The sequence below is a fragment of the Rhipicephalus sanguineus genome, chromosome 1 (assembly GCF_013339695.2).
Source record: "Rhipicephalus sanguineus isolate Rsan-2018 chromosome 1, BIME_Rsan_1.4, whole genome shotgun sequence".
NCBI lineage: Eukaryota > Metazoa > Arthropoda > Arachnida > Ixodida > Ixodidae > Rhipicephalus > Rhipicephalus sanguineus.
Window position 1 is genome coordinate 276,668,156 of NC_051176.1, and position 26,217 is coordinate 276,694,372.

The following is a 26,217-nucleotide window of genomic DNA, read 5'->3' on the forward strand; positions in this document are numbered from 1 at the left end:
TGGATGTATTGTTACTGTGCTTGCAGTACACTAGAGTAAAACAATGCAATTGAATATGCACAAGAAGCAGTTCATTAGAAGCACACGCCTAGCTATCATTATCTGAGTTTAGGCATTCTTTCAGACTTCAAGACCATAAATACACAGCAACATTGCGCCTGCCTGCACAAACATGGTGAAATGTAGACTAGGACAACTGCTTCAGCATAATTAAGCATTGCTTATGGAACATTTGAAAACTTGTCTGTTGTGTTGCTCTTTTTCATTGTTGAGAATGATGAGCTGGTGATAATAATAATAATTGTTCGGGTTTTACGTCCCAAAACCACAATGTGATGAGGGATGCCACAATAGAAGGCTCCCGAAATTTTGACCACCTGGGGTTCTTTAACTCACACCTGAATCCAAGTACATGGGTCTCTAGCATTTCACCTGAATCGAAATGTGGTCACGGCGGCCAGGATTTGATCCCACAGCCCTCGAGTCAGCAGTAGAGGACCACCGTGGCGGGTGAGCTGGGGATAGCCACACACTTATTTCCATGGACAAACAGCTGTAGGAACCAGTAAATACTGAATACCATAAAAAAAAGTAATGCTATTGTTAATAAATCTCCACATAGTATTTGCAGTTCAGTGGTTGAATCAATGAGAAATTAGTGGACTGATGATCTTGTTGTTATTTGGCATTCGGCACCGACCACTCTATGCATGTCGAAGACCATCCTCAGATTGTTCCTCACATTTATAATTTTCTTGCATCTTGAGTTGCTTTGATAACGAAAAGGCTTCCGTGCGAAATGTGACTTTTGAGGTGCAGTGTAATCCTCAGAATGTATAGCAAAGAATGCAGATTCGAACCATTTTAACTGCATATGTTTCTAGGTTTAAGTAGCAACAACCGGTCATTGGGTCCTATTGAGTCATTTAAACTTTAGCTTCGACTACTGTACCTCACTATACTAAGATTACCAACATTGACACATTTAATTACTAGTGTGTACACTCGTTTAAGGGCTACACATTCTTCTCCTGATTTTAACACAGCCGATATACAGGTTGGCCACTTTCAATTTAAAATTCACTTCAAGTATGCAAAATATATGTAGCATGTATTTTTGCCATTATAGCACCTGGTATCTGTCCACAAATGTGCTTGTTAATAGTCTTCACCCACGCCATTGTTAGTCTTTTTTTTCCATGGTCGGCAGTCATGCTGTGCAATCGTATAAGTGTCAGACACAAAGAAGCTATGGTGCATGACACCGGCAAAATACAGATAGGACGAAAAAGGGAAGATACCACAGATTTCAGATTGCAAATCAGTTCTGCGGAAACCCGCAAGGTGGCGAAAGGGTTAAGAAAGGGAAAATAGACAACCACTCGTTTGTAGCACGAAGCCACAAGGAAATCCACACATTGGTAGAGCGACCGCCCCGGATAGGCGTTGGTCCCGGGTTCGATCCCCGGACCAGGACGAATTTTTCGGCAACTAAGAGGCTTTCTTTCTGAGAAATCCGTATGGATTTCCTTGTGGCTTCGTGCTACAAACGGGTGGTTGTCTATTTTCCCTTTCTTAGATTTCAGATTGTTCACTACACTGCGCCACTCTAGAGTTACTGTATAGACCTTATGCAAAATCTGCCATGTTGAAGGCTAAGCACGCTCCTTTCAGATCTGAAATGAACACTAAGCGCATTCATTTCAGATTGTTCACAGATTGTTCACTACACTGCACCACTCTAGAGTTGCTGTATAGACCTTATGCAAAATCTGCCATGTTCAAGGCTAAGCGCGCTCCGCATGTGTACGTAGGGAACGTAAGTATCAACGTTCAGCGGATGATAGGAACCACTATGCTAGCGTATTTCCGTGCGCTGTGTTGTGCAGCCAGTGGAAATCGGGGCGCTAAAAGAAAGTTTGCAAGAAACTAACCTCCTTGTTATATTTACTCACTGCCGATGATAAGCAGCGCAACATTCTCATGCTCCGCCTACTGCTTACGACTAATGCTGTGTTTTTGTTCACTGTTCTTAGAAGATACGATACGTGACAGCATCGGCGCTCATCAGAGAAGACCGTTTCATGTCATACCCGAATGAGACAGTTTTGCTGCTGTGTGGCTGCAGGCACACACAAACCGGCTTTGTGTCCGAGCTTTAAGCCGCATTGCATCTGCTCTCAGATTCATGCGTTGCTGTTGACACTTTGAATTCAAAATGGTAATTCAAAGGACAAAATAAATGAAAACACATACACAGGAAAGACGACACGTAAACTGGACAAGTGCTCTCGATGTTTACGTATCGGCTATCTTGTGTATGTGTTTCTTCATTTACGCTGCAAAAAGTAACGCGACTCTTTCATTCATTTTACATTGTGATAACAGACATAAGTGCTAAACGGATAACTCGTGCACGTCATTGATTCTCAGCAGACATATTGTCCTACAGCGTGTTTCTTGTTTCTTTTCACTGGTGGATTTTCACGAAGTACCGCTAATGGTGCATTCAGACGACGGACCGAATCCGGATTTGTCGTGGATGCGGATGGCTAATCCACGGATCATCTGCCAGCAGGCGCATCCACACGACGGACGGTGTCCTAGCATTAGCAAGCCGGATTACTCTCGACCACAGTCTCTGCACTCACCTGCGCCCCCTGCCAGCAGACCGGTTTGAGAGTATTCAAAAACATGGAGTCCAACAGAACGCGAAGCTCGCCGAGCTTTGTCGAGTGCCGAGCATTGTCGAGGACTTTAATCTGTTTCGGTGAAAACGGTGTTGTTGGCAGAATGGCTGAATGGGAAGAAAAATCTGCTTTACAGAGAGCTGCTGAAGACTGACCTCGCTGCTGTCGCACGTGGGGCCCTGTATACGAAGGGAGGATACAGTGACGCGCCGATATCAGCAGTTTCTTTCTCTTACGGATAACAGGTACTGACAGTGCTCAATGCACTGCTGCACAGTATGTTTCCTTCGCTTGGTTCGCACCTTGACCTTAAAATCAGTGTTCAAACACGGGCTGTGTTCTGAGACAACCGCATTCGGCGACAACGCCACTTTGCCGGACATACAATCCTGGGTATGCAATGATTAAAGCGACAACTTACCCGCTACTCTCCAACCTGCCAATCAACGCGCATGAAAAGTGATATATATCTCAAAGGTGATCGTCTTAGAATACGACCCCAGAAATAAACTGAACTAAGCGCCAGCAGAGCTGAAATCAACAGCGAGGACAGCCATACAGCTCAAGCAGAAGAAAAGTGTACTGGTTGCTAGCCTGTTTGTCCACTAAAGCTAAGTCGTTCCGCCGCCAGAATCCCGATATGAAAAACAGGCTGGGGTTATCCGTCCGCGAGCCGCGCTGGTGAGGGGAATCGCTGATGTGAGGTCACGTGACGCGCCATCCGTCCCGCCACATCCAGATTTGGGCCGTCATCTGAATGCACCATAATTGGTTAGATGGTTTGCGCGCGTATTGTTTTATTGTACATGTTTTTCAAGCATTTGATATCGTATGAAATGTTATCAAATGCTTGAAATGCGTGACATTAAATTGAAAAATGCTGTTCTGCGAAATGGGTTACATTCAACCGTGGGCGTGTTGTTGTTGGTTGCGCCCAGTTTGTTTGCTAAGCATTGAGTTGGCATCAAAAAATTGATGTGCTGGAACGACTAGCACATGTTGGAAGGATATTATTGCACAAAACTAGGCTTGTGTGAATAGTAAGTTTTAGGTTCGAAGCGAATTTGAAGCGAATAGTAATTTGGTCGAATAATTTCAAATAGAATTTGAAGAGTGTATATCACATATTATAAAGAAAAAATGAGCATATTTGTCATGACCCAACTGACCTGCACAGTATCTTTTAAAATTGAAGCAAGGCATGTGCAAATGTCATTCATATTGGTTCAAAGGGAAGTGGAAGCAACTTTGAATAGTAGCAGGAGTTAACTTTCGGTAGAATGCCAGTGATAACCTGTAAAATATGTTACGTTTTAAAACTTACTATACTTAGCGCTTATAAGCCGGTATAACGAGCTTTTAAACTTAACAAATGATCAATCGATATGTGGGTAGTTTCATCATTTAACCTTGAAGTTGGGCTTTGCGGCAAGTTGTATTTCCCCTGGAGAGGTGTGTTCGCAGTATAGCACCCCTCCACTGCAGTGAAACCACCTTTACAGGGTGTTACATGTGGTTTAATATGTCTAGTCATTCATTTCGAATACTTCGAAATTTAGAATAATTTAAGTTCGCTTCAAAGTGGATTCGAATATTCGAACTGCTCAAATATTTACACAAGCCTACACAAAACACCAACCAATCTACACACACTTTCTGGAGCAATTAATGCTTTCGAACTGCTCAAATATTTACACAAGCCTACACAAAACACCAACCAATCTACACACACTTTCTGGAGCAATTAATGCTTTTCATGTTCACTTTTCACGTATGCAAAATGTGTAAATTCTTCACATTTTAATCGTACAGTAAATATTCCATATATAACTTACGTCGGTGACCTCACAAGCAAAATATTATTTTTTAGAAATGGACAAAGGAACACAATTTTATTTACAATCAGATGTGTGATGCATCAGAAGGTACACTGTCACTAATAAAGCATGCTCTGAAACGTGTAAATGGAACTTTCTTACCATCACCACTGCATTTAGTCATGTGGCACGCTAGAGCCTCTTCCCAACCATCCTAGATAACACAAAAGATATGACCGCTCTTGCAAGAGTGCTTATATTTTATACCTAGTGCATAGCTTTGTGTTCAACTATGGCAGGCTCACAGATGACTCGTCGATGGTCCTTGTTCTCGTTGTGAGGCACTGTCTTACCCGTAATAACTGTCTAAGAAGTAAATCGGAAATGCCGGTAACGCGGATAGGTTCACACTCGTCTGACATTTTTTATGCACCTACTAATTATTTAGAAAACAGATACGAGTAAGCAGTTATAGCAGCGACCGCAGTACGACTCATACACAAGCCTTCAACATGGCTCTGCATCGGTAGCTTCATCAAACTTCCAACAGATGACAGCAATTTCGCATAAGGTCTATACGCTCCTCTGGGAGCCAGAGTGCCCCACAGGTCCACCATCTTGCACAAAAAATGAACCAACGTTTTGAGAGAAAGCCACACATCGCAAGCACAGGAGACAGGCTTGTCACAATATGAATGATTGCCGTCAACATATGCTGCCCCTGAGTTCTATCCACTTTATTAGGACTGTGTACTTACAAACTGAGCCCGCTATGACAGTACTCACCAATGCATATTATCATCTCCAGAACCACTGAAATGCTTTCCAATGCATGCTGGCTCCCTTCTATGCTTCTTGTGAGTGAGGCACATTGAAGAGAGCTAACAGACGTCGCTTTGTATTTAGCTGATTGAAGCACTTCAAAATGTGCAGTCTTGATTTGGCTGCTGCCATCGAGTAAACTGGCACAGGAAAAAGATGGTCTGTACCAGGTACCCACATAACTCGACCAGACCACAATGTGCAAGCTTACACTCAGGCCTGACAGTTGCATGTTGCTTGTTCTGCTCTGTTATGTAGGTACCACAGCTGCCACGGGGTGCTGCCACGTGCTGGCACCATGCCCATCTGAACCAAAAGGAGATGCTCAAGGCCATAGCATGCAGCAATGGAACTTTTGCACTTCATGCATAAAAATGTTGCATTGCCTACTAGCTTGGGTTCACGCCCTTGTACAATTTAGGACACATGTATATAGGGTCACACATGCTAACTGTGAGGGTTAGGATCATCACATTGCAAGGTGTGTGACGCAAGGAAGATGGAGGAGACGGTGCATGATGATGACACACAAGACGATTATATTACCATCACGTACAGACATTAAATACATCTACAGCTATATCGACATGCAAGACGGTTTCAAAAGAAACCAAAAAAGAAAAATTCAGTCTCATAAGTTCTCTGAGAAAGTCCAGAGGTGTGTGGGGCTTGTTGAGCCCTTGCGGTGGAACAGTACCCGGTGGAAGCAATGACCAACATCGCAGAGTAGAAGCTACAAGGAGCAGGAAATGTAGGCATTCCACTGCTTGTTAGATGGCAGCAGGTCACTCTGAGGTTTTATGCGGGGCCACAACCCAAGGCATTCGGTGTCACGAAGACAGACGTTCAGTCACCTGGACCTTGCTCATAAGTACAGGTTCTCTTCGTAGGTGCTCTGGTCCTAGTTGTGCCGGTGTTCGAACGAGATCTTTTCTGCACAAGCCCTTTCGCTTGTTTTAATTGTTTGTCCACTTGTTCAAGACAGCTGTGTTGTCATCTGCTCTTTCTGCTCACATATTTGCAGGTACTTCTTCACATTAACCCTTTATGTGACCTACCAAGAAGGGTCATAAAACATTCAAGTTTACTTTTGCTTATCGTACACAATCTGCTCCAAGGAGGTGGCGATCGTGATTTGAAGGGTTTAATATCTCAAAGCAACACAGAGGCAATACTGACATATTTGTAATTTTTGTAATTTGAAACGTGTGCTCTAGCAATATAGCTAAGTATACACTTGATTTAATAGCCCCCATAAAAAGATTCATGGGAAGTGGTCATGCAGTTTGAAGACTTACAATGCTTTGTAAAATTGTCATGTTGCAAAAAACTAATCACTTACAATTATTTGCTGTATTGTATGCAGCAAAGCGACACAATGAGGAATGAAACCTTCGCTGTAGCACCACCTCTTAATGCTCCCATGTGCAGGTGAGGTCAAGAAAAAGCTAAGAACGTCGGAGGCAATGTCAGAAAATAAGAAATCACTCTGTATGCACAAATAAGAAATCACTTTGTGAGTTTGTGTCCTTTTGAGACATCAATCACTGCTGCTGGCATTGTGAGCTTGTGGTACTTGCATTTTTATTTTATTTGTTAAGCATTTGCTGATTTCTCATTGACACATCTAAAAACAAACAATATGCACAACGTGAACGTATACTACAGGAATTTCGCACAGTACAAGAAATGTGCAGCACTTGCATAGAATTTTAAACCAATTGCTCCAATATGGCTACTTGAGCCGGTAGCACTGTAGTTGAAGGTACGTGGGAACGCACTATTCTATCGGTGTCACACTGTCACTTGTGGTCGCGATCAGGCCTGATCTGGATCGAACGTCTTCATCGTGTCTGGCTCCTTTAAAGGGACACTAAAGGCAAATAAAAATTTATGCCAGAGTGAAAGCTCAATGTATGACAATGTCTAACATGGCAGTATTATCAACAGCAGTGCCCTACTTACCAAGAAATTAAGCTATGTGTATCACACGACGTGCGCCACGAGTGGGACATTGTGGAAATGATCCCGATGACGTTAGAGCGTCCGACTACTATTAATCACTAGTTATCAAACTAGCTGCAATAAAAAAGAACCTTCCGTGCATCAAAAGATGTAATAAAATGCTGCGTGTTCGCTTCTGTTTGATTCATGGAAAAAAGAGCCCCTTTGGCATTGCATGGGAAACGGCGCGCGTGGTTCAAAGGTTTCGTTTCTGCCGATCTGCGCTTCGCCTGGTACCCTGCTTCGCTCACGCGGTCGCATCTCAGTGGTAGTTTCGGTATCGCGTACTGCCGCGTGTGTTTTGCACGCTCGTGAGAGTTGCTCTGACAGAAAGTTCGACAAAATGTCGCATGCATGTCATGTTGCCGGATGCCCGAATGGTGCACGCCGCCAGTGCACGCCACCGCGCAGTAAAGGCGGGCAACATTGGGCATGGCAATGGTGACATCAGAAAGACCACTTTTCAGGTGGGTGAATTGAAGTGCGCTAACGCAATGCGTACCACTGAAACATGACTTTATTTCAAAATAAGCACTTCCTTGGTACAAAAGCAGCACCATGAGGTTTTTGGACCGCTATTTCAACATTCAACCCCGACTTAATATTTGCCTTTAGTGTCCCTTTAAGCAAGTTGCAAAAGGAAGCCAATCAGTGTTGATAATTTTGATTTCAGTTGGGCTTAATCGCGATCAGCAGTGCACCGTGCTAAACCTGTATTGTATCGGTTTTCACTGCTAGGTGCTATGCCTTGTGGATGGCAGTAAAAAAAGGTTATAAGTGCAGAATACAAAAAAGTTTGTAGTTTATACTGATTCTCTAATTGCTCTGAAGGCTCTCAATGTATGATTTGGTACAAACCCATTATTGGCAACATTTTAAACATATTATCACAACCGAGCGATAATCAGACTATATTCACTTCTGCTGTGTCCCAAGTCACGTTGGGATCTCCAGACATGAAAGGGCAGATCAAGACGCAGCAGCAGCAAAACATCTCATTATTGTTAACTGTTAGTAGTACCTGTTAGGTATGAAATTCAAACTGTTCATAGACCACTAACGTTTAAATGGCAACATGAATGGAAATCTGAAGAGAACAATAAACTTCATCTTATTAAACCTGTACTTAGTGAATGGAAGATGTATTATCATCAAGAATGCTTCACCGAAGTAATTCTTTGCCCACTACGAATAGGCAAAATGGACGTCACACATAATTACTTATTGACAGAGGAGAAACAACCAACATGTAATAAATGCCATGAGCCTCTAAGAGAACACATTTTAATTATGTGTCCACATGTCGAAACACGTTGGCAAAAATACTTCCGCATACTATATAAGTTACACATACCACTTCACGCAATGTTAATTTTAGAAGATGATGGTACTTCTGACTGATGTGATCAGTCTTTTAGATGAAACAGATATTTAAATAAGCCGTAATTCTTTGAAGGTCGAATATTTTTGCTAAATGCAACTCCCAGGGTGCATTTTTTTTTTTCTTGCAGATTTAAGATGTCTAGAGTGTCCTGTTTTGAAAAAAAGTTGCCCACAATTTTTTAAGGTTTACCATTAAGTGAGCTTATGCTTAGTGAATGTATGCTTATTGGAATAAATATGTCCCACAGGCTTGAAAAATGCACACACCAGATTACTGTCAGCTTTGTACCAGTCAGAATCGTGGCGTGCCTCTTTCTGAGAAGAGACTCCTTGGTTGGATTTCACTTTCGAACTTGTTAGTGATTCTTCATCTCGGCAGCTGGCATCCAATCGGTCTGATTCTGATTTGACAATTTGGCAGTCGTCCGAATTGAAGGAATCACCACTTGACCATGGGCGTCCGGAGGGGGGTGCAAGGGGGGGCAGCTGCCCCTCCCTGGAATTTCGGATAATATTTTTCTATGTGGTAGCAATGAGCTACACAGCTTGATTAGTACACTCAGGTGCCGGCCTTCTCTATTTACAACTAATTTCGCGCTTTGCACATTATTGAATAATCTTGCCGGTGATTTCATGGCAGTGAAAGCTGTCAGTGCTGGATCCCCCCCCCCCCTCCCTTGCACCCCCCTGCAATAAGTTCTGCGGACGCCCTTGCACTTGACTCAGTCGCAGCAGGGGAACCATCGCACACATCCATGTCGTCATAGCCGTGTATGTGAGCGCATGCACAAGAACTCTACATTTCTGCGCCTGTCACAAAACCCAAATGAGTGAGAAACTGTGTCCAACGTGATCGTGCATGGTATCACCACCAAGAGACGATAGATTTTTGTTATTTTCGAGACAGAAAACGCGCAGGCATGGTTACAGCATTTGTATACAGCGGCATTGTTCACATCGCCTACCTGCGAAGAGCTGAAATTGCACACCAGGGGGCAATAAGCGAGCCAGCATCAAGCGGTCACCTTTTGAGAGATTAGAAACCAGATATACATTATTTTTGCGAGCGCACAAATGGAAACTGCCCACGAGACGAAACTAAACTTACCGTTGCGTGCCTGCACATGTGCAGATGTGCGAGCGATGCTCAGCACACTGTCCAAGACCATGGCTAAACAAACCTTGGAACGGAAACTAAAGGTCAACAGTGCAAGGAAAAAATTCCCTGCATCCCTGCAGGGTGACAGCACTTGCTGGGCAAAAGAGTGTTGAAAAATTGGCACGTTGTTTTAACCATATAGATGGCACCGTATATATATGGCATCAACCATTTGGGACTTGTTTGCGGCACGGTATTTTTACATCATTTTCCCCCAAAGGGTTAAGTACTACAGCCTATGTTGTATTTACCAGCGATATTTTATCACCTTGTCGCTGCTGCAGGATAGCCTTAGTCACTTTTGCACCTCTAAACTTATCGTATGCACTCGTACTGAAAAAAATTTATATAATTTTCATTTGCCTTACTATATCTGCATTCAACATGTTAAGGTTCTCCTTTTGTTGGTTTATCTTCTTTTCTTTTATTTTTTTAATGCATCATGCTTTGCTACAGCCATTGCTGTACTTTAACCTATCTTGAATAAGCCCAGAATTACTGCCACCGAATGTGGTAATCAGTGCAGCCACATTCTCAAATGTAAACATACATATATTTTCTGTTTAGTCACATGCAAAAACTTAGTGTGGGGGAGCACATATAAAGTTTTCTATTAAATAATAATAAAAAGACGTATGAAGACACCTCCACCTTCATGAAAGTTGTTACACTGGTCATTGGCAGAATTTCCAAGCATGGCACACAGCACCAGAGTATGCAAAGGCATGATGGGGCAGGCAAAAATGAAATCTTGAATAATGGCAATGGAGGGGGCAGCACAACTCAAGTAGTATGCTATCACTCAATCTTGTAAGTGCAAAGTTGTAATTCTTTATTGCACTATTTGAGCTCAGAAATGCATATTTTTTATTTAGCAAATTTAGATTTAGCAATAAAGATAGCATTCCTAAAGATACTGTTGACCTTCACAGAGGCACGAATAGTCATGATGTCTAAAAAATGTGGCCAATGCAGACGTTGTGTTTTCATGTACCATCTCACTGAACACGATTGTTCTTCTGGATTTTAGAAAAATATTGTTGGATTAGTACCAACAATTTTACCAACAATATGTAGGCAGACCTTTTTCGGGTACAAAAGTGTTGAAGCGCGCACCTAATCAAACTGAAAGAGAAATTATTGAGGCCTTTCTTATTCATACCAGCAAAGGTGGCGTTAGCGCACCATCGATCATCATATCTCAAAAAGAAATTGAGTTTTTAAAGGCAGCCATGATAACTTAGACATGATGGTTTTGCAAGTGTTTATCTTGTATGTGACGTGGTTAACTGATGTACAATGTATGCTTTTTGGTTTTTGCTGTTATTTTCCTTTTTCCTTTCTTTCTTCTTTTTTCGGGTCGTACATAAGGATGTGTCTGACACCGAAGTAAACCAGTTTGTACGCGCATCATCCTGTGTGTATCTATTTCTTTTGTCCTTTCGTCCAGTCCCTGGCAGCGCAAGTAAGCCACAAAGTCCTACCAACTAGCCCCCATAGCAGCTTTACTTCAAATAAAATTCTTGGCTTAGTGCTATCCAAAGCAGAATGCTACTTGGCTAAGCTGCCGTATTTCTGACAACATTTTCTAATGACTGTATAGACCTATTTACCATGTTTAAAAGTATTGCAAGATCCCTTTAATTAAGTAAATTCTGTCGGGCAACAAAATAATCACCAAGTGAAAGATGTTGCACATGGTTGTTGGTTTTTTCTTAAAGTGAAGCTGAAGTGGTTTAGGAATTCGGTAAAATTTTGTTGTTAACAAGGACCAACATTATTGTCCACAATGGTAAAATTTTTTTCGCTGTTGTGGCAGCAGGAGCTTTAATATACGCGAAAGAAAAGTTCGTCTTGCTCTGCCCACGTGAACACGCCGAAAGTGTAGGCGTAGAAACAAACTAACCGGAACTATGTCATCGTTGGTAGCTTTGACGGAGCTGTGCAGCGCTGTCGTATCTCCAAGCGTGGCCTCCGTGACTAGTTCCAGCTGCGCGTGTTGGTGGAACAGATCGGAACAGTGCTGATGGTGCTGATGACACGGCACATCGAAGATGACATCACCGCATTCGCTCAGCATCTCAAGAAGCCCTGCGGCTGCAGCCGCTGTTTTTTTTTTTGCCAAGAAATGCTATTTGCATTCACTTCTGTGAACTCTTACATTGGTTTTCGAATTCAGCAGGGATCAAACTGCGATTACACATTCCATAGTCATCTTTTTTTTAAAAGTGCTTCAGCTTCCCTTTAAAGCAGTATTTGAACTCATGCATACAATTCGACAGATTGCATAAATAGTGACAAAAAAAAAGCTATGAGAGTTCATCAGTAAACTTGTTTCCAACGAAGTGGTACACCTCTTGGAACATTCTATAATTTAAATATTCTCTAAACTTGGACAACTTCAAAATCATGCCACTACATGCAGAGGTTCCCTAGTCATTTTTTTACTCCGAGCAATTGGAAATAAAGCTTGGGCTTTCAGCATGTAGATAAAAACTGGTAGATGCACAAGATGTTCTTCCTTTTTGTGACTCCCTTTTCTCCCTTTCGTTCTCCCTTTTTATGACTTGCATTTTGCTATATAAAACTAAAGAAAGTCAAGTATACGATTGATTGCTGTCATATTCTTGAGGCAGTGTAAAATGTAACAATATTACTTTATCCTTCTCCCTTCTGGCACATATGGCATGAAAGTCTCACCTTTCATTTTACTTGTTCAATTTTTTCAGAAGCTCGACCTCAATAAGGATGGCGTTGTCACAATTGATGAATTTATGGATTCTTGTACAAAGGTAAGCATGCTCTATTTTCCATTCAGTTCTTGTTCTAGATGTGTTCATCCATTACAGAGGATGCTTGGATCGTTTGTGGTATTATAGGCTATTGTCACTGGCAGCTTTATCTAAGCTATCATTTTCTTAGGAAAAAGAAAGCGTTGTTGGCCTTCTATGATATTCTTGATGACTGTTCAGCATTGCTCATTTATTAATTTCTTAAAATAAATTTTTCTACATTTTTAAAAAATTTTGTTTGCTTCGGGTTTGGCTGTAGCATTAACAAAAATATTAGCAGGTTAATATATGGCTACAGGTACAAATGTGACTTTACACCGAAACAAGGCGCTCACTTTGAGGGAGTCAGTTCAACGCAGCCGATACTTTGTATATTTGTGTTGCCTGCTTTGTGTTTCTATTGATTCATGTACATTATTCTGAGCTTTTCTACCATGAAGAAAGTTCACATCTGACCTGTTCATAGGTCGGTAAACCTGCTGTGTGAGGACACAAAGACAAGAAAGAGGACGACACACTGCGCACACTGTCTTACAACATGGTTTATTTCTGCCGCCATTTCATGTGCTTATATACATGAGGTTGCATGTGCAGAAGAAAGGGAGAAAGAAGATAAAGGGACAAAAATGAATAAAAGAAGGCATTCATACAGCACACATGTCAAAAGTAAGTACTACTATCAACCGCAAAAATTTGCAAAAATTCACACCTACAAAAAAAAAACTTATCACAATCCGTCCAGAAAGGTAACTTCACTAGGAGTGAGAGCAATGGAGGGGGAGCTGTTGCAAGCAATACCCAGTTTTATGATGCGATCAGCTTCAATGACTTCGCACATGTGCTGAAATCAATTCCTTGCCAACACATGCGTACTCCTGAAAATGGGCACGCAGCCACAGTCCCTGCAATGTATACCCAAATGCTTATGCTGATTGTGAAAGTTGTTCTGGTGCCCATTAAGCCGCTTAATGAGGCACCTCCCAATCTGCCCAACATATTTATCACCGCACGACAGGGGGATCTGGTAGACTATGCCTGTGGCACATGACGCAGAAGGATCTGTGTGCTTCAAAGCACAGAAACTTTGATGTTTTGCCGGGTCATTGACTCACTTACAAGGTTTTGCCAGCTTTTCCAGAGCTGAAAAAACTACCTTGATATGCGCACGCTGGCCAATTTTCTTTCAGTCGGTGAGACACATCGTGAATATGGGGGATCATAACAAGTGGATGCCTGACAACAGACTGGCCGCAAAGGGGCGCAGCATCTTCACGTTTTGTGCACTTGAGCAGCTGTTCAGCAATGGCAGAGATAGATAGAGAAGATATCAGCTCACACGCCAAATCATTTAAGCTGATCACATTGGAAAACTAAGTAGTGCTTGCTTCAGCTCCCCCACCGTTGCTTTTATTCCTAGTGAAGTTACCTTTCTGGACGAATCGTAATAAGTTTTTTTTGTGTGTGTGAAATTTTGCGAATTTTAGCTGTTGATTGTACTTACCTTTGACATGTGTGCTGTATGAATGCCTTCTTTTATTCATTTTTGTCCTTTTATCTTTTTTCCCCCTTCCTTCTGCGCACACATCCTCATGTATATAAGCACATGAAACAGCTGCAGCAATAAACTATGCTGTAAGACAGCGCAGTTTGCTGTCCTCTTTCTTGTCTTTGTGTCCTCACGCTGTAAGTTTACTGTGATGAATTTCCAACAAGCCCAAGCCTCCACCCTTGTCTGCTCAAATGTGTTGAAGTGATGTTTTATGATATCCTTGACAGGGGAATGTTGCCTAGCTTTGACACAAAGCAGCTCTGTCTTGTTCATTTAGATATCTCGTGACTAAAACATTTGTGTTGAATTTGTTGAATGATTATGTACTATCAGCGTCAAAAGTTTATGTGATGAGGGATCGGAGCTGAATACTTGCACAGCTTGGGCATGCGACATTGGACTCGGCTTCTTAATGTGTCAACAACATAGTGTACACATACAGTTTTACCGGTTTTTGGCATAAACTGTTTGGACATTCGAGTTTCTCCGGGAACACATTCTCCATGAATTTCGATACCAACAGCACAAACTAGGTTTGGCGTCGGCTTACAGTGCTGTTGTCTACTGTCTGCTGGCCACAACAGCTATGTCTAGAGGGTACAGCTGTGGTACAGCTACATACAGTAGTTTAATGGTACACTAAAGGCAAATAACAATTTATGTCAGAGTGAAAGCTCAATGTATGACAACATCTAAAACGGCAATATTATCAACAGCAGTGCTCTACTTACCGAGAAATTAAGCTAAATGTACCACACGATGAGCGCCACGAGTGGGACATTTTGGAAATGATCCCGATGACGGGAGAGAGTCCGACTACAATTAATCACTCGTAATCAAACTAGCTGCAATAAAAAAAGAACCTTCTGTGCATCAAGAGCAGTAATAAAATGCTGCTTGTTCGTTTCTGTTTGATTCATGGAAAAAAGAACCTCTTTGGCGATGCCATTTGGAACAGCGCACGGAGTTCAAAGGTTCCGTTTTGTCGAACTGCGCTTTGCCCGGCGCTCTGCTTCGCTCACACGGTCGCATCTCAGTGGTAGTTTCGGAAGTGCATACTGCCGCGTGTGTTTTGCGCGCTCGTGAAGTCGCTCCGACAGAAAGTTCGACAAAATGCCACATGAATGTGATGTGGCCGGATGCCCGAATGGTGCACGCCGCTGCGCAGTAAAGGCGGGCAACGTTGGGCACGGCAATAGTGACGGGAGAAAAACCACCTTCAGGTGGGTGATTTGAAGTGCGCTAACACGATGCGGACCACTAAAACACGATTTTATTTCAAAATAAGCACTTCCTTGGCACAAAAGTAGCACTACGAGGTTTCTGGACCGCTATTTCAACAATCAACGTCGACTTAATATTTGCCTTTAGTGTCCCTTTAATTGAACTGTTCAGTTACATATTGTACAGGGTGTTCCAGGTAACTTGTTTCAAGTATTGAAAAATTCAAGTGTATATCACTTGGTTGCAACCTACATAGTGTTTGTTCACTATTTTTTAGCAGATCAAAGTATTTGTTACTATGAGCTTAGATCATTAAATAACAAATTATTTAACCACCTTCTAATGTATTGCTTTAAATATAAAATTTTTAATGGCAAAGTTGTATAATCTATAGAGCAATTTATTAATAATTTTTTGCCAAGAAGATAGCTGCAGAGGTTTTAATCATGAGGTTGAAATGAACCTGAACCAGAATGCTAGCTGGAACTAAACCTAAATACCGAACCGTAGCCAGTATTCTAGGAGTGTGCTTGAAACCAAACGAAACCTGAACTCAAAAAAGATATCGGTTCAGAACAAAGCGGTTTAAAGTTTTAACTTGAACAGTTGTTGCAGCCTGCATAGAGAGACTGCTTCGAATAGAGGCTCATCTAAGTGATCCTGATCTATTGCTGTTTTTGCGCAGACAACTAGGTTTCTAAACACACCCGCCTTGGTAGCTTAATGGCTAAGTTGTAGCACTGCTAAGCTCAAGGACATGGGTTCGGTTCCCACCCACAGTGGCTGCATTTTGATTGAAGCAAAATTTAGAAATGCAAAAGTATCGCTGTGCTTAGATATGAGTGCACATTAAAGAACGCCAGATGGATGAAAACTAACCCGGAGCCCCCCACTACAACGTGCCTCATAATTGTATCATGGTTTTAGCACGCAAAATACCAGAATTTATTTCCTGAATAAACACACAAAGGAGGTCGCTTATGCAAAATAGTTACCCATTACTGAGTAAGCATGTCTTACTTTTATGCGGCCTCTCAATTCACTGCATCGATTTGGACAAAGCAATTTATTACTGTCTTTTACTAGGTATTGGGCGAATATTCGGGTGTTTCGAATATCGAACGAATATTACAGTATTCGAATTCGCTTCAATACGAATTTAGATTATTCGAAATTTCAAAGTAATCGAAATGAACGAATATATGTATACAATTGACCGCACATAACCCCCTGTAAAGGTGGTTTCACTGCAGCGTCTAGTTGCAGTGCCGTGAAACAACCCATCTAGGGGAAATTTGCACTGCCACGAAGCCACACTTCAAGGGTAAATGTACATATTTTTTTAAGTTTAAAAGCGCGTTATATGGGCTTATATGCGCTAAGTATAGTTATTTTTAAATTGTATCGCATTGCACCACTTATAACTTTCACCCTACTGCTATTCAAATCTTGATACTATTCAAGGCTGCTTCCACTTCATTTCAAACCAAAAAAGTGACATTCACTCATACCTAGTTCCAATCCTAAAAAATATTGTACAAGGGTCATGACAAAAATGCTCATTTTTCTTAATAATATGCGGTAAATACTATTCGAACTATTCGATTCGAAATTATTCGACCAAATCACTATTCACTTCGGATTTGCTTTGAACCTCAAATTCACTATTCGCCCATCCCTATATTTTACCAATCTCAACACATTTGTAGTCCTTCAGAATGATGTACGATGTTGTAGTCTTTAATTCAACGAGCACTGCACTCCACCCTAGGTGCATCTATGATGTACTACACTTCTTTTTATCGTTAATTTTCATGTGATTGTGCACCAAATGTAATCATGCCATGTGAAACGGGGTGTACACCCTTGCAATTCTTTAACAGTATCGCAGGAGCGCTGAGCACGGGATATGGTAGCGTCTAATATTCTCGAAAGGTAACGAGATCTGCCGATGATGCGCAAGCGCACAAAGCACACTGAGCTGCGAACGCCGCTCGCAGTTCAGTGTGTTGATATATATAATGATTATGTATACATTGGTGTATTTATGTGGGAGGTAGTGGCCAAGTACTGCACCAGGGTGGCCAATGCTTCTCTGGTAAGGGAGTGCAGTACCGGCTGTGAGCATTGGTAAGGCCGCACCCCAGGCCTCTTTATGCAATTCCATCGTCACGTGGATTTTTTTTTTTTTTTACGGATCTTGTATACCTTCTACCGAAAACGGGCGAACCGCAAGTGGATGTGGAGGAGCCCTATTGGCGAAACTAAGAATGAAGTAGACTTCATACTGTGCACACATCCTGGCATTGTGCAGGATGTGGAAGTGGTTAGCAAGATACAATGCAGTGACCATAGGATGGTAAGGTCTCTAATTCACCTGAACTTGAGGAAGGAACGGCAGAAACTGGTTTGCAAGAAGCCAATTAATGGGTTAGCACTGAGAGGGAAAGTACAGGGATTCAGGATCTCGCTCCAGAACGGCTTTGACCGAGAAAACCGACCTTAGCGTTGACGCAATGAATGATAACCTGACGAGTATCATTACAGAGTGTGCAATAGAAGTCGGAGGTACAGTCATCAGACAGGACACTGGCAAGCTCTCCCAGTAGACGAAAAACCTCATTAAGAAATGTCAAGGGATGAAAGCCTCAAACACAACAGACAAAATAGAACTGGCATAGCTTTCGAAGTTAATCAATAGGCGTAAGCTAGCCGACATATGGAGGAGAAAATTGAACATGCTCTAAAGAACGAACGAAGCCTCAAAGCGGTGAAGAGAAAACTATGCAGAAGCAAAAATCAGGTGTATGCACTAAGGGACAAGGAAGGCAATGTCACTACCAGTATGGATAAGATAGTTAAAGTAGCTGAGAAGTTTTACAGAGATCTGTGCAGTAGCCAGGACAACCAGGACGATAATGTAAGAAGTAGTAGTAGCCAAGAGGAATCGGACATCCTACCAGTAACGACAGGGGAAGTAAAGAAAGCATTGGAGGGAATGCAAAGAGGCAAAACCGCTGATGAGGATCAGGTGAGATCAGATCTGTTGAAAGACAGTGGACAGATTAGATTGTGTTATGAAAACTGATCACCCTGTATATGAAGTCTCTCTTCACAGTGAGGGTACCAGAATCTCTGAAGAATGTTAACAGCATCTTAATTCATAAGAAAGGGAATATCAAGGTGTTAAAAAATTATAGACCTTATGGAAAATCTGCTGCCATCTAGCAGCTGCCGTGTGCATTTCCGCCATGTTGAAGGCTAAGCACGCTCCTCATGTGCACACACGGAGAGTATGTATCAATGTGTGGCAGCTGATAGGAACGGCATTGCCGACATATTTACGTGTGCCGTGTTGCTCAGATTGAGGAAATCGGGATGCTGAAGAAAGGTTTGAGGGAAACGAACCATCATGTCATTAGGTTTCCTCGTAGCCGACGAGAAGCAGCAGATCGTTTCGTTGCTGCGGCTACTGCTTACGACTAATGCCGAGTTTACGTTCGCCGTTCGTAATATATGCGATATGGGAGCGCATCGGCACTTGTCAGAGAACACTATTTCATGTCATGCCAGAATGAGACAATTTTCGCGCCGTGTGCTTGCAGGCACACACAGACCGGCTTCGTGTACGAGCTTCAAAGCTGCATCGCAGTTATTCGCGCATGCCTGTGCTGCTGTTCACAACATTAACTTTGTTTATTACATTGCGATAACACTTAAATGTTAGACAGGTAGCTCGTGCGCGTCATCTATTCTCAGCAAACGGACCTATGGTGCTGGAGCGTGTTGTGTGTATTTTGTTTTCGATCACGGAGATAGCGTTTGGTGGGATGCCTTGCGCGCGTATTGCTTCACTATGCGTATTTTTCAAGCATTTCATGTGGTATCACTGCCAAATTCAGAAGGGCAGCCCTGATGTCCTTCCTGACCGCCCCAACCGCTACTTTTTTTTTTAATTTGTAGCCCAAGAAGAGCACATATTAGGTTCTCCCGAAAGCTGATCCCCCTTCGGAAAAATCCTGTATGCTTCCAGTGTGTGGCACTTTTCGTATGAAACTGAAAAAAAAATGTTGTTCCGGCAAATGTGTTACATTCGACAGTGGGTGCGCCACCGTTGGTTACGCGCTGAGGTGGTTTCGCAAGCGTTCAGTCGGCGACGCAAAACTGCTTTGCTGCAACGGGCTGAAATTGTAAGGCGCAAGTATGTCCCGAAAGTGACGATGTGAACGCAAATATTCTTGGCGTGTCGTTCATGATTCTTCGCATGTTATTTATGAGCACATGTCAGAAGGATATTCAATAAAATAGTAGCTAATCAGCACCTACTTCTTGGAGCAATTAACTAACACTTTTCATGTTGACTTTTCGCAAGCGCAAGATGCGGAAATGTCTTAAATTTTAACCATGCAGTAATTCCATACATAGCATACGTCAGTGACAACAGTAGCGAAATATTTTTTGTTTCAAAAATAAAGAGGACAGTGTTTTATTTAAATTAGATGCACTATACATCAGGCTTTATTCACTACACTAAAAACAGACAGACAATATTTAAAACCTAGCCAAAAGCTTCATTCTCACCGACGGCAGGCCGACATGTGACTCGGTGACAAACTTGTACTTTCTTCTCTTGAGGCAGTTCTTTACATGTAATAACTGTAAACGTAATAACTAGGAAATACCGGTAATGTGTACAGGCCCTTACACACTCATCTGACGTTTTTATGCCCCTATTGCTTGCTTTAAAAGCGGATACAAGCAAGAATTTATAGCAGCGACAGCAATACGATTCGGACACGAGCCTCCAACATGGAACCGAATCAGCATCTTCGTCGAACCTCTGACAGATGGCAGCGATTTTGCATAGGGTCTAGAGGCCGATCAGCTCACTGTCCGTTGTCTACGAGCTATTTACAAGGATAATAGCTAATAGAATTAAGACCACCTTAGAACTCAATCAACCGAAGGACCAAGCAGGATTTCGTACAGGGTAATCACACTATCACCAGGTGATAGAGAAACATTATTCACACTATCAGACAGAGAAATGTGCGGAGTATAACCAACCTGTATATATGGCCTTCATAGATTACGAGAAGGCATTTGATTCAGTCGAGATATCAGCGGTCATGCAGGCACTGCGGAATGAGGGCTTCGACGAACCATATAAATAAATACTGGAAGAAATCTGCAGCGGCTCTACAGCCACTATAGTCCTCCGTAAAGAAAGGGACGAAATTCCTGTAATGAAGGGTGTAAGGCAAGAAGACATGATCTCCCCAGTGCTATTCACCGTGTGCTTACAGGAGATTTTCAAGGCCCTAGGTTTGGAAGAGTTAGAGATAGGAGTTCATGGAGAATACCTTAGTAACCTGCGATTCACAGATGACATTGCATTGATGAGTAACCCAGGGGACGAATTGCAACTCATGGATACTAAATTGGACAAGGAAAGCAGAACGGAAGGTCTGAAAATTAATATGCAGAAAACTAAAGTGATGTGCAACAGTCTCAGAAGAGAGCAGCACTTTGCGATAGGTAGCGAGGCACTGGAAGTGGTAAAGGAATATGTCTACTTAGGACAGGTAGTGACCGCGGAGCCAAACCATGAAACTGAAGTAACTAGAAGAATAAGAATGGGATGGAGCACATTCGGCAGGCATTCTCAAATCATAAATGGTAGTTTACCACTATCCTTCAAGAGGAAGGTACATATAGAACAGCTGCATCTTACCGGTACTTACCTACGGAGCAGAAACCTGTAGGCTTAAAACTTGTTAAACTTAAAAGTATCAACCAACAATGCAGGCAACTAACTCTAGAAAACACTCTTTTTTTCTCTCATTGCACAGCAGCCAGCACCAACTTGCCACCGCATTGCTGGTTTCATTTGATGACCCACATTTGACTCCTAACTGAAAAAACAGCCAACTGTCTCTTGCAAATGCTCATTATACTTGCTTTATGCTTGCATAAGAACAAAACATAATATTTTTAGCTTCATAATACTTAAAATGGTTTTTGTAATTCTCTTTGCAGGATGAGAACATTTCAAAGTCCATGTCCGTATTGGACACTATTCTGTGATGCTGCAAATGTGTAAAAAAAAAATGAGCAGCTGAATTCTTTGTTCAACGGCGAGTGCACACGAGAGCGGATGCTGTAGGCAGTCAGAAAGTACAGCCCTAGTGGCCCTGCTCATCGGTGCCTAGTCTCAAGCCAGCGCTCCATCAAGACAGCAACAGCGCGAGTGACCCATAACTCGTACCTCCTCAAGTGCCAAGTTACCATTGTGGGTCTTTGCAGCAGGTTGCTGTGTGCATGGGGATAAGCTGAGGTTGGCTGGTACTTGCTGCTGAACATCCGAAGCGTGTGGAACAGTGTGCGCCGTTTTTCGGTTTTAATGTTGCCAGGGTATTGGCAGTTGAATTTTGGAACTGTGAATAAACATGCCAAACAGGCAGGTCTGTGACCAGCCTTGCTTGGTGGGGCGAAATTCTTCCACAGCGAAAGTAATCAGTGAACTGTTGCACTTTGCCATTATATCATTGCTTTTCTTGGCTGTCATATCTCTGATTGCATCTTAATTGTCTCCTGAGTTGCGCATGGCTCTCTGCTTTCTCTTGGCTTGGTTAGGTTAGAAATTTTCACGCAAGTGACGTTTTATTTCTTGGTACCAGGCCACACTGCTCACAGAAATCATTTAATGAATACTGGTGGCTGGTATATTTCTTGTACTTACTATGTAGCAGAGATAACATCATTTGGGCTTTGAAATTCTGTAGGAAGAAAGGATCCACCCCTGGGTAAAGAAGGTAGCAAGTCCTTGTACCTGACTCATTGCACATTCTACGGTCACCTGCTGCTTGTGCTTCTATATCATTTTCTTTTTGGCTGGCATATTGATAACAGCTTACAGGAAAGCATTTCTTTTGGTTAACATAAGCATCAAGTGTAGCTGAGCCCCACATCTGTGCGAGACATATTAATAATGATTATTAGTCATATTAATTACTACAAATAATCAATGACATAGTAAATAATTAAACAATTATTACAACCAAACATTTAATTGAAAATTAATTAAAATGACATTAATTAACCAAAATAATCATCACTGGCTTCTCTTTTTAATCATAGTAACCAGACTAACTGTATTAACACAAGTTTAAGCACCCCCCTTTTCCATGTCCTGGAGCCTCAAACTAGGGCAGGATGCCAAGAACAGAAGTATGGATACTCATGTTCAACAGTCTGCCTTTCTTCTCATTTAACTTTATTGAAAGAGAGGTGTGGGTTTGAGGGGTGCTTCGCATCATTGTGAACGTGAATTCATATTCATGCAATACTTTATTTTATTCAGATACATTCCATGCATTTTACATATTGGAATCGCATTCTCTCTGCCTAAGTTCAACTGCCTAAGACAATTTTTGCAACTGAAATTAAATGCCAGCCTTATTTTTTTTTTCTTGTAGAGCATGCACTCTTGCATAATTTTTGTACACTTTTGGGACAAGTAAAGACATGCTTCTTATTTCACAGTCAGACACTTATGTGCGCTATTACATACACTTAATTTATTATGTGCTGGTGTGAATCCTCTCCTGTTATGGCACAAGCAGAGGTAGGCGCTCAAGGTATCTTCACATCTGTTTTACTAGAAGCTGCAACAGACTACAGGTGATTTTAATAAGGTGTGTCCCAGATTAATTTCTAACTTTGGTGGATTGGAATGTGCCATAAGAAGTAATACTGTAAAAAAATCAGCCCATAATATTTTGGCCTTTGTTATGTGCATTAGACACTACTTACTTCTATTTTTTTTATTTTTTCCACCAATGTCCTTTTTGTTATGTTCACCTATACTCTGTTATCCACTGCTGAGTGTATATGTACATTGTTTCAGGTGGTAACTTTCATTCTTTAACACGCAGTTTCTGACCAGGAAAATGCTGGTCTGTACTTAATGCTTCCGTGCCCTTCACTGTACAAGGGCCTCACTGAGGTGATGTCAATGTGGAATTGATGTGCCATTTCAACCGAGCAAGCCCATCAGTGGTGGGTATGTGCATCACAGGCGTGTTCTTGGCTGCTGTCTACCGGTCAGGGCAGCATTGCACACTCTACATATCTCACTTTGTTCATGCTTTGCCAGATTGGTGCATGTCGGCACAAGCGGTTCCTTCGGGATGGTCGAAGGGCAGCAAAGTGCCCCTTTTGGGAATCTTCCATGTGAGAAGTACACTGCTGACAGATGAAAGGTTGGCTTAACAAAGTGCATTGCCATGACCTTGCCAGGTGGCAAGCCTTTTCATTTAAATGACCTTGCAAATACTCTAATTTATTTTTCTTCCATTTTAGATATTAAAGTATACTTTGACGCAGCTTTTTGCCTGGCTCAGCATAAGAATGAAAGTGTGTTATTACAAATGACCCAGCAGCTGTTTGCTGACACATAGTGGTTACATTGTTTCGAAAGCTCGAATGGGTCTTGTTTGTACACACATTGATATATAAATATATATATATATATATATAAATATATACATAGCAGAGCAATCATACAGTGGGCCAAGGACTTTGTTTCAGAGAAGCAAATGCCACTGTCTGCCAAACAATGTTTCTCCCTTTGAAGTACTGGATTACAGTGAAGACATGTTTATGTTTTGCGCGTAGATAGGTTTACAAATGTTTCCCTCTTCAGCCTTGTGAAAAAGTTGGTCATCTGCGAATATGGTCTGCAACTAGAAGTGTCACTACTGTTGGAAAACTTCTCATGCCATGGAGTATGTTTGTCATAGTGCAGCTGTTACTGTATGAATGTCATTTCCCATGTTTCGTCGGCAATCAGGAGTATGTGCTCCACTCTTCATTAGCCAATTTTTACGTAAAGAGATTGATGCATGTAAACTGCTCCCCGTTTCTCTCTTCTATACATGCTAAATTTTATAACTATAATCTCTTTAGGCTGTAGGAGACTCATTTATTTCCATGCTTCATCTATTTCAATGCAGCATTTCCTAAATTTAAGCTGGGTGAACATGGCCCTTATTTTTTTGTGCACACTTTTTTTTTTCAACAGTAGAGTTGTGCGATGGTTCACCTAAAGAGGTGTAAAGGCCTGTTTCTTGTGCTAATACCATTTTTCTGATTTAAATCATTGGTGTTTAAAGCACTGTGCAGATTCTTTTGGTTTAATTTTCCTTGCAGCTCATTGGTGTAATGCAGTAGCTGATGTTTTCTTCCTTTTCTTTCCACAAGTGTAAAAAGGGTCTCTTGTTCCACGTGATAAAATGCTCTGTTGAGATATTTTTTGCAAGTGCTGTCTTGGTGACAACACAAAAACTGGAGCAGTGTTTCTTTCAGCACTTCAGCCATTTGTATTTGGTACATTTCAATTGTAATAAATTCTAATGTATATGTATATATGATAAAGCTACAAAACAAACAGACTGCAACAACTGTGTCATAAAATTTCCTTACTCAAACATTCTTGTGGCATGCATAGTTTTTTTTCTCCCTGTGAACACTCATCACTTCACCCAAGCTGATACCCAAGTGTATGGATCCAGCACAAAGGTATGTGGTAGATATTCGTTTTTTTCTAGGTGTCATGTTGGTAAAATAGTTGTTTCATTGACACTGTGCTGACTGCATCAGATGCAGTGAGGACAGCATATACTCATTACTGTACTGTAATAGTATATTCCGTACAGGTTTTTAAAGCAGTTCACAAACTGCAGTTTGATTTTATCACAAATGGCCAGATTTTTCAAAACTGGATGTGTCATCTTGTGTACACATGTACAATGGCATTAAAAACCATAATTTTTTAGATAATCTTAATTTTCAGTACATTTTCGCATGTGTGTGTGCTCCTTTCCGTATTTTGTTAAGCTTCTGTCATAGAGATACTTGGAAAAGTCTTCATTCTGTTGCAAACTTTGCAACACTTGTCACCTGATCACTCCCTGCCACATTTCAGAATCTGTAATTCCCAAGAGACAAACGCTTGTCCACCATTTTTGTACTTTTTTTTCTTCTTTTTTTCCTGAATGATACAGATCAGGAATGAGACTTCTTGTACCTAACCTGATCTAACCTGCAAACTTTCCCTGCTGAGCAATCATGAATTCTAAGATTATGACTTTGGCCTATGGCTTCACCACTTCACTATGTTGTAAAGTAATGTTAATTAGGATCACTCGAAAAAATTCTCATTGGCTTGAATGCCAATAATGCTCTTATTGTGTACATCTTCAGTAAGGTGCGTATGAAATTGCAGGAACAACTGATTAAAAGGCTAAGAGGCTGCTTGGAAGGTTTACTATAGCTACCAAGCATAAGATGCAATGAATCCCTGAGAAAGATATGAGTAATAGGAGTTCTGCATAACCTTTAAAGGGGCCCTGCAACACTTTTCGAGCATGCTCAAAAAGCGCTGCCGATCGGTAGTCGAGGCTCCCGAGAACACGCGAGCCAAATATTACAGCGATGCGCACGGCCTGGAATTTACAATAAATTCTCAAAGTCAGCTGAAAATCGCTCCTTCTTCTCTCGACAAATGATGTATTAGTCCGCAAAATATGACGCGATTGTCGGCAGTTCCACCATTGGCTGATGTTATAATCACGATAACACCCTCATTATTACTTTCGTTGTTAATTTTGAGTTCAATAAGTAGATAATATGTATGTTTATATTATGTTATCGCGTTAAAAACACCGAACAAACATTAATATTAGCACTTCCGGTCTCACCGACAGCTTGTCTG

The 26,217-nt window shown here is 41.6% G+C and overlaps 1 protein-coding gene across 3 annotated transcripts in view; it reads left to right on the forward strand.

The window, feature by feature from the left end:
- LOC119379023 (Kv channel-interacting protein 4) overlaps positions 1-24,933 on the forward strand; it is a 501,724-nt gene extending 476,791 nt beyond the window's left edge. For all 3 annotated transcript variants that reach the window (XM_037648158.2, XM_037648159.1, XM_049411849.1), the window contains 2 exons: positions 12,605-12,667; positions 21,480-24,933. In XM_037648158.2, the coding sequence (XP_037504086.1) occupies positions 12,605-12,667; positions 21,480-21,527 (111 nt within the window). In that variant the 3' untranslated portion in view covers positions 21,528-24,933. The remainder of the gene's footprint in view (positions 1-12,604; positions 12,668-21,479) is intronic.
- Positions 24,934-26,217: the final 1,284 nt, after the last annotated feature.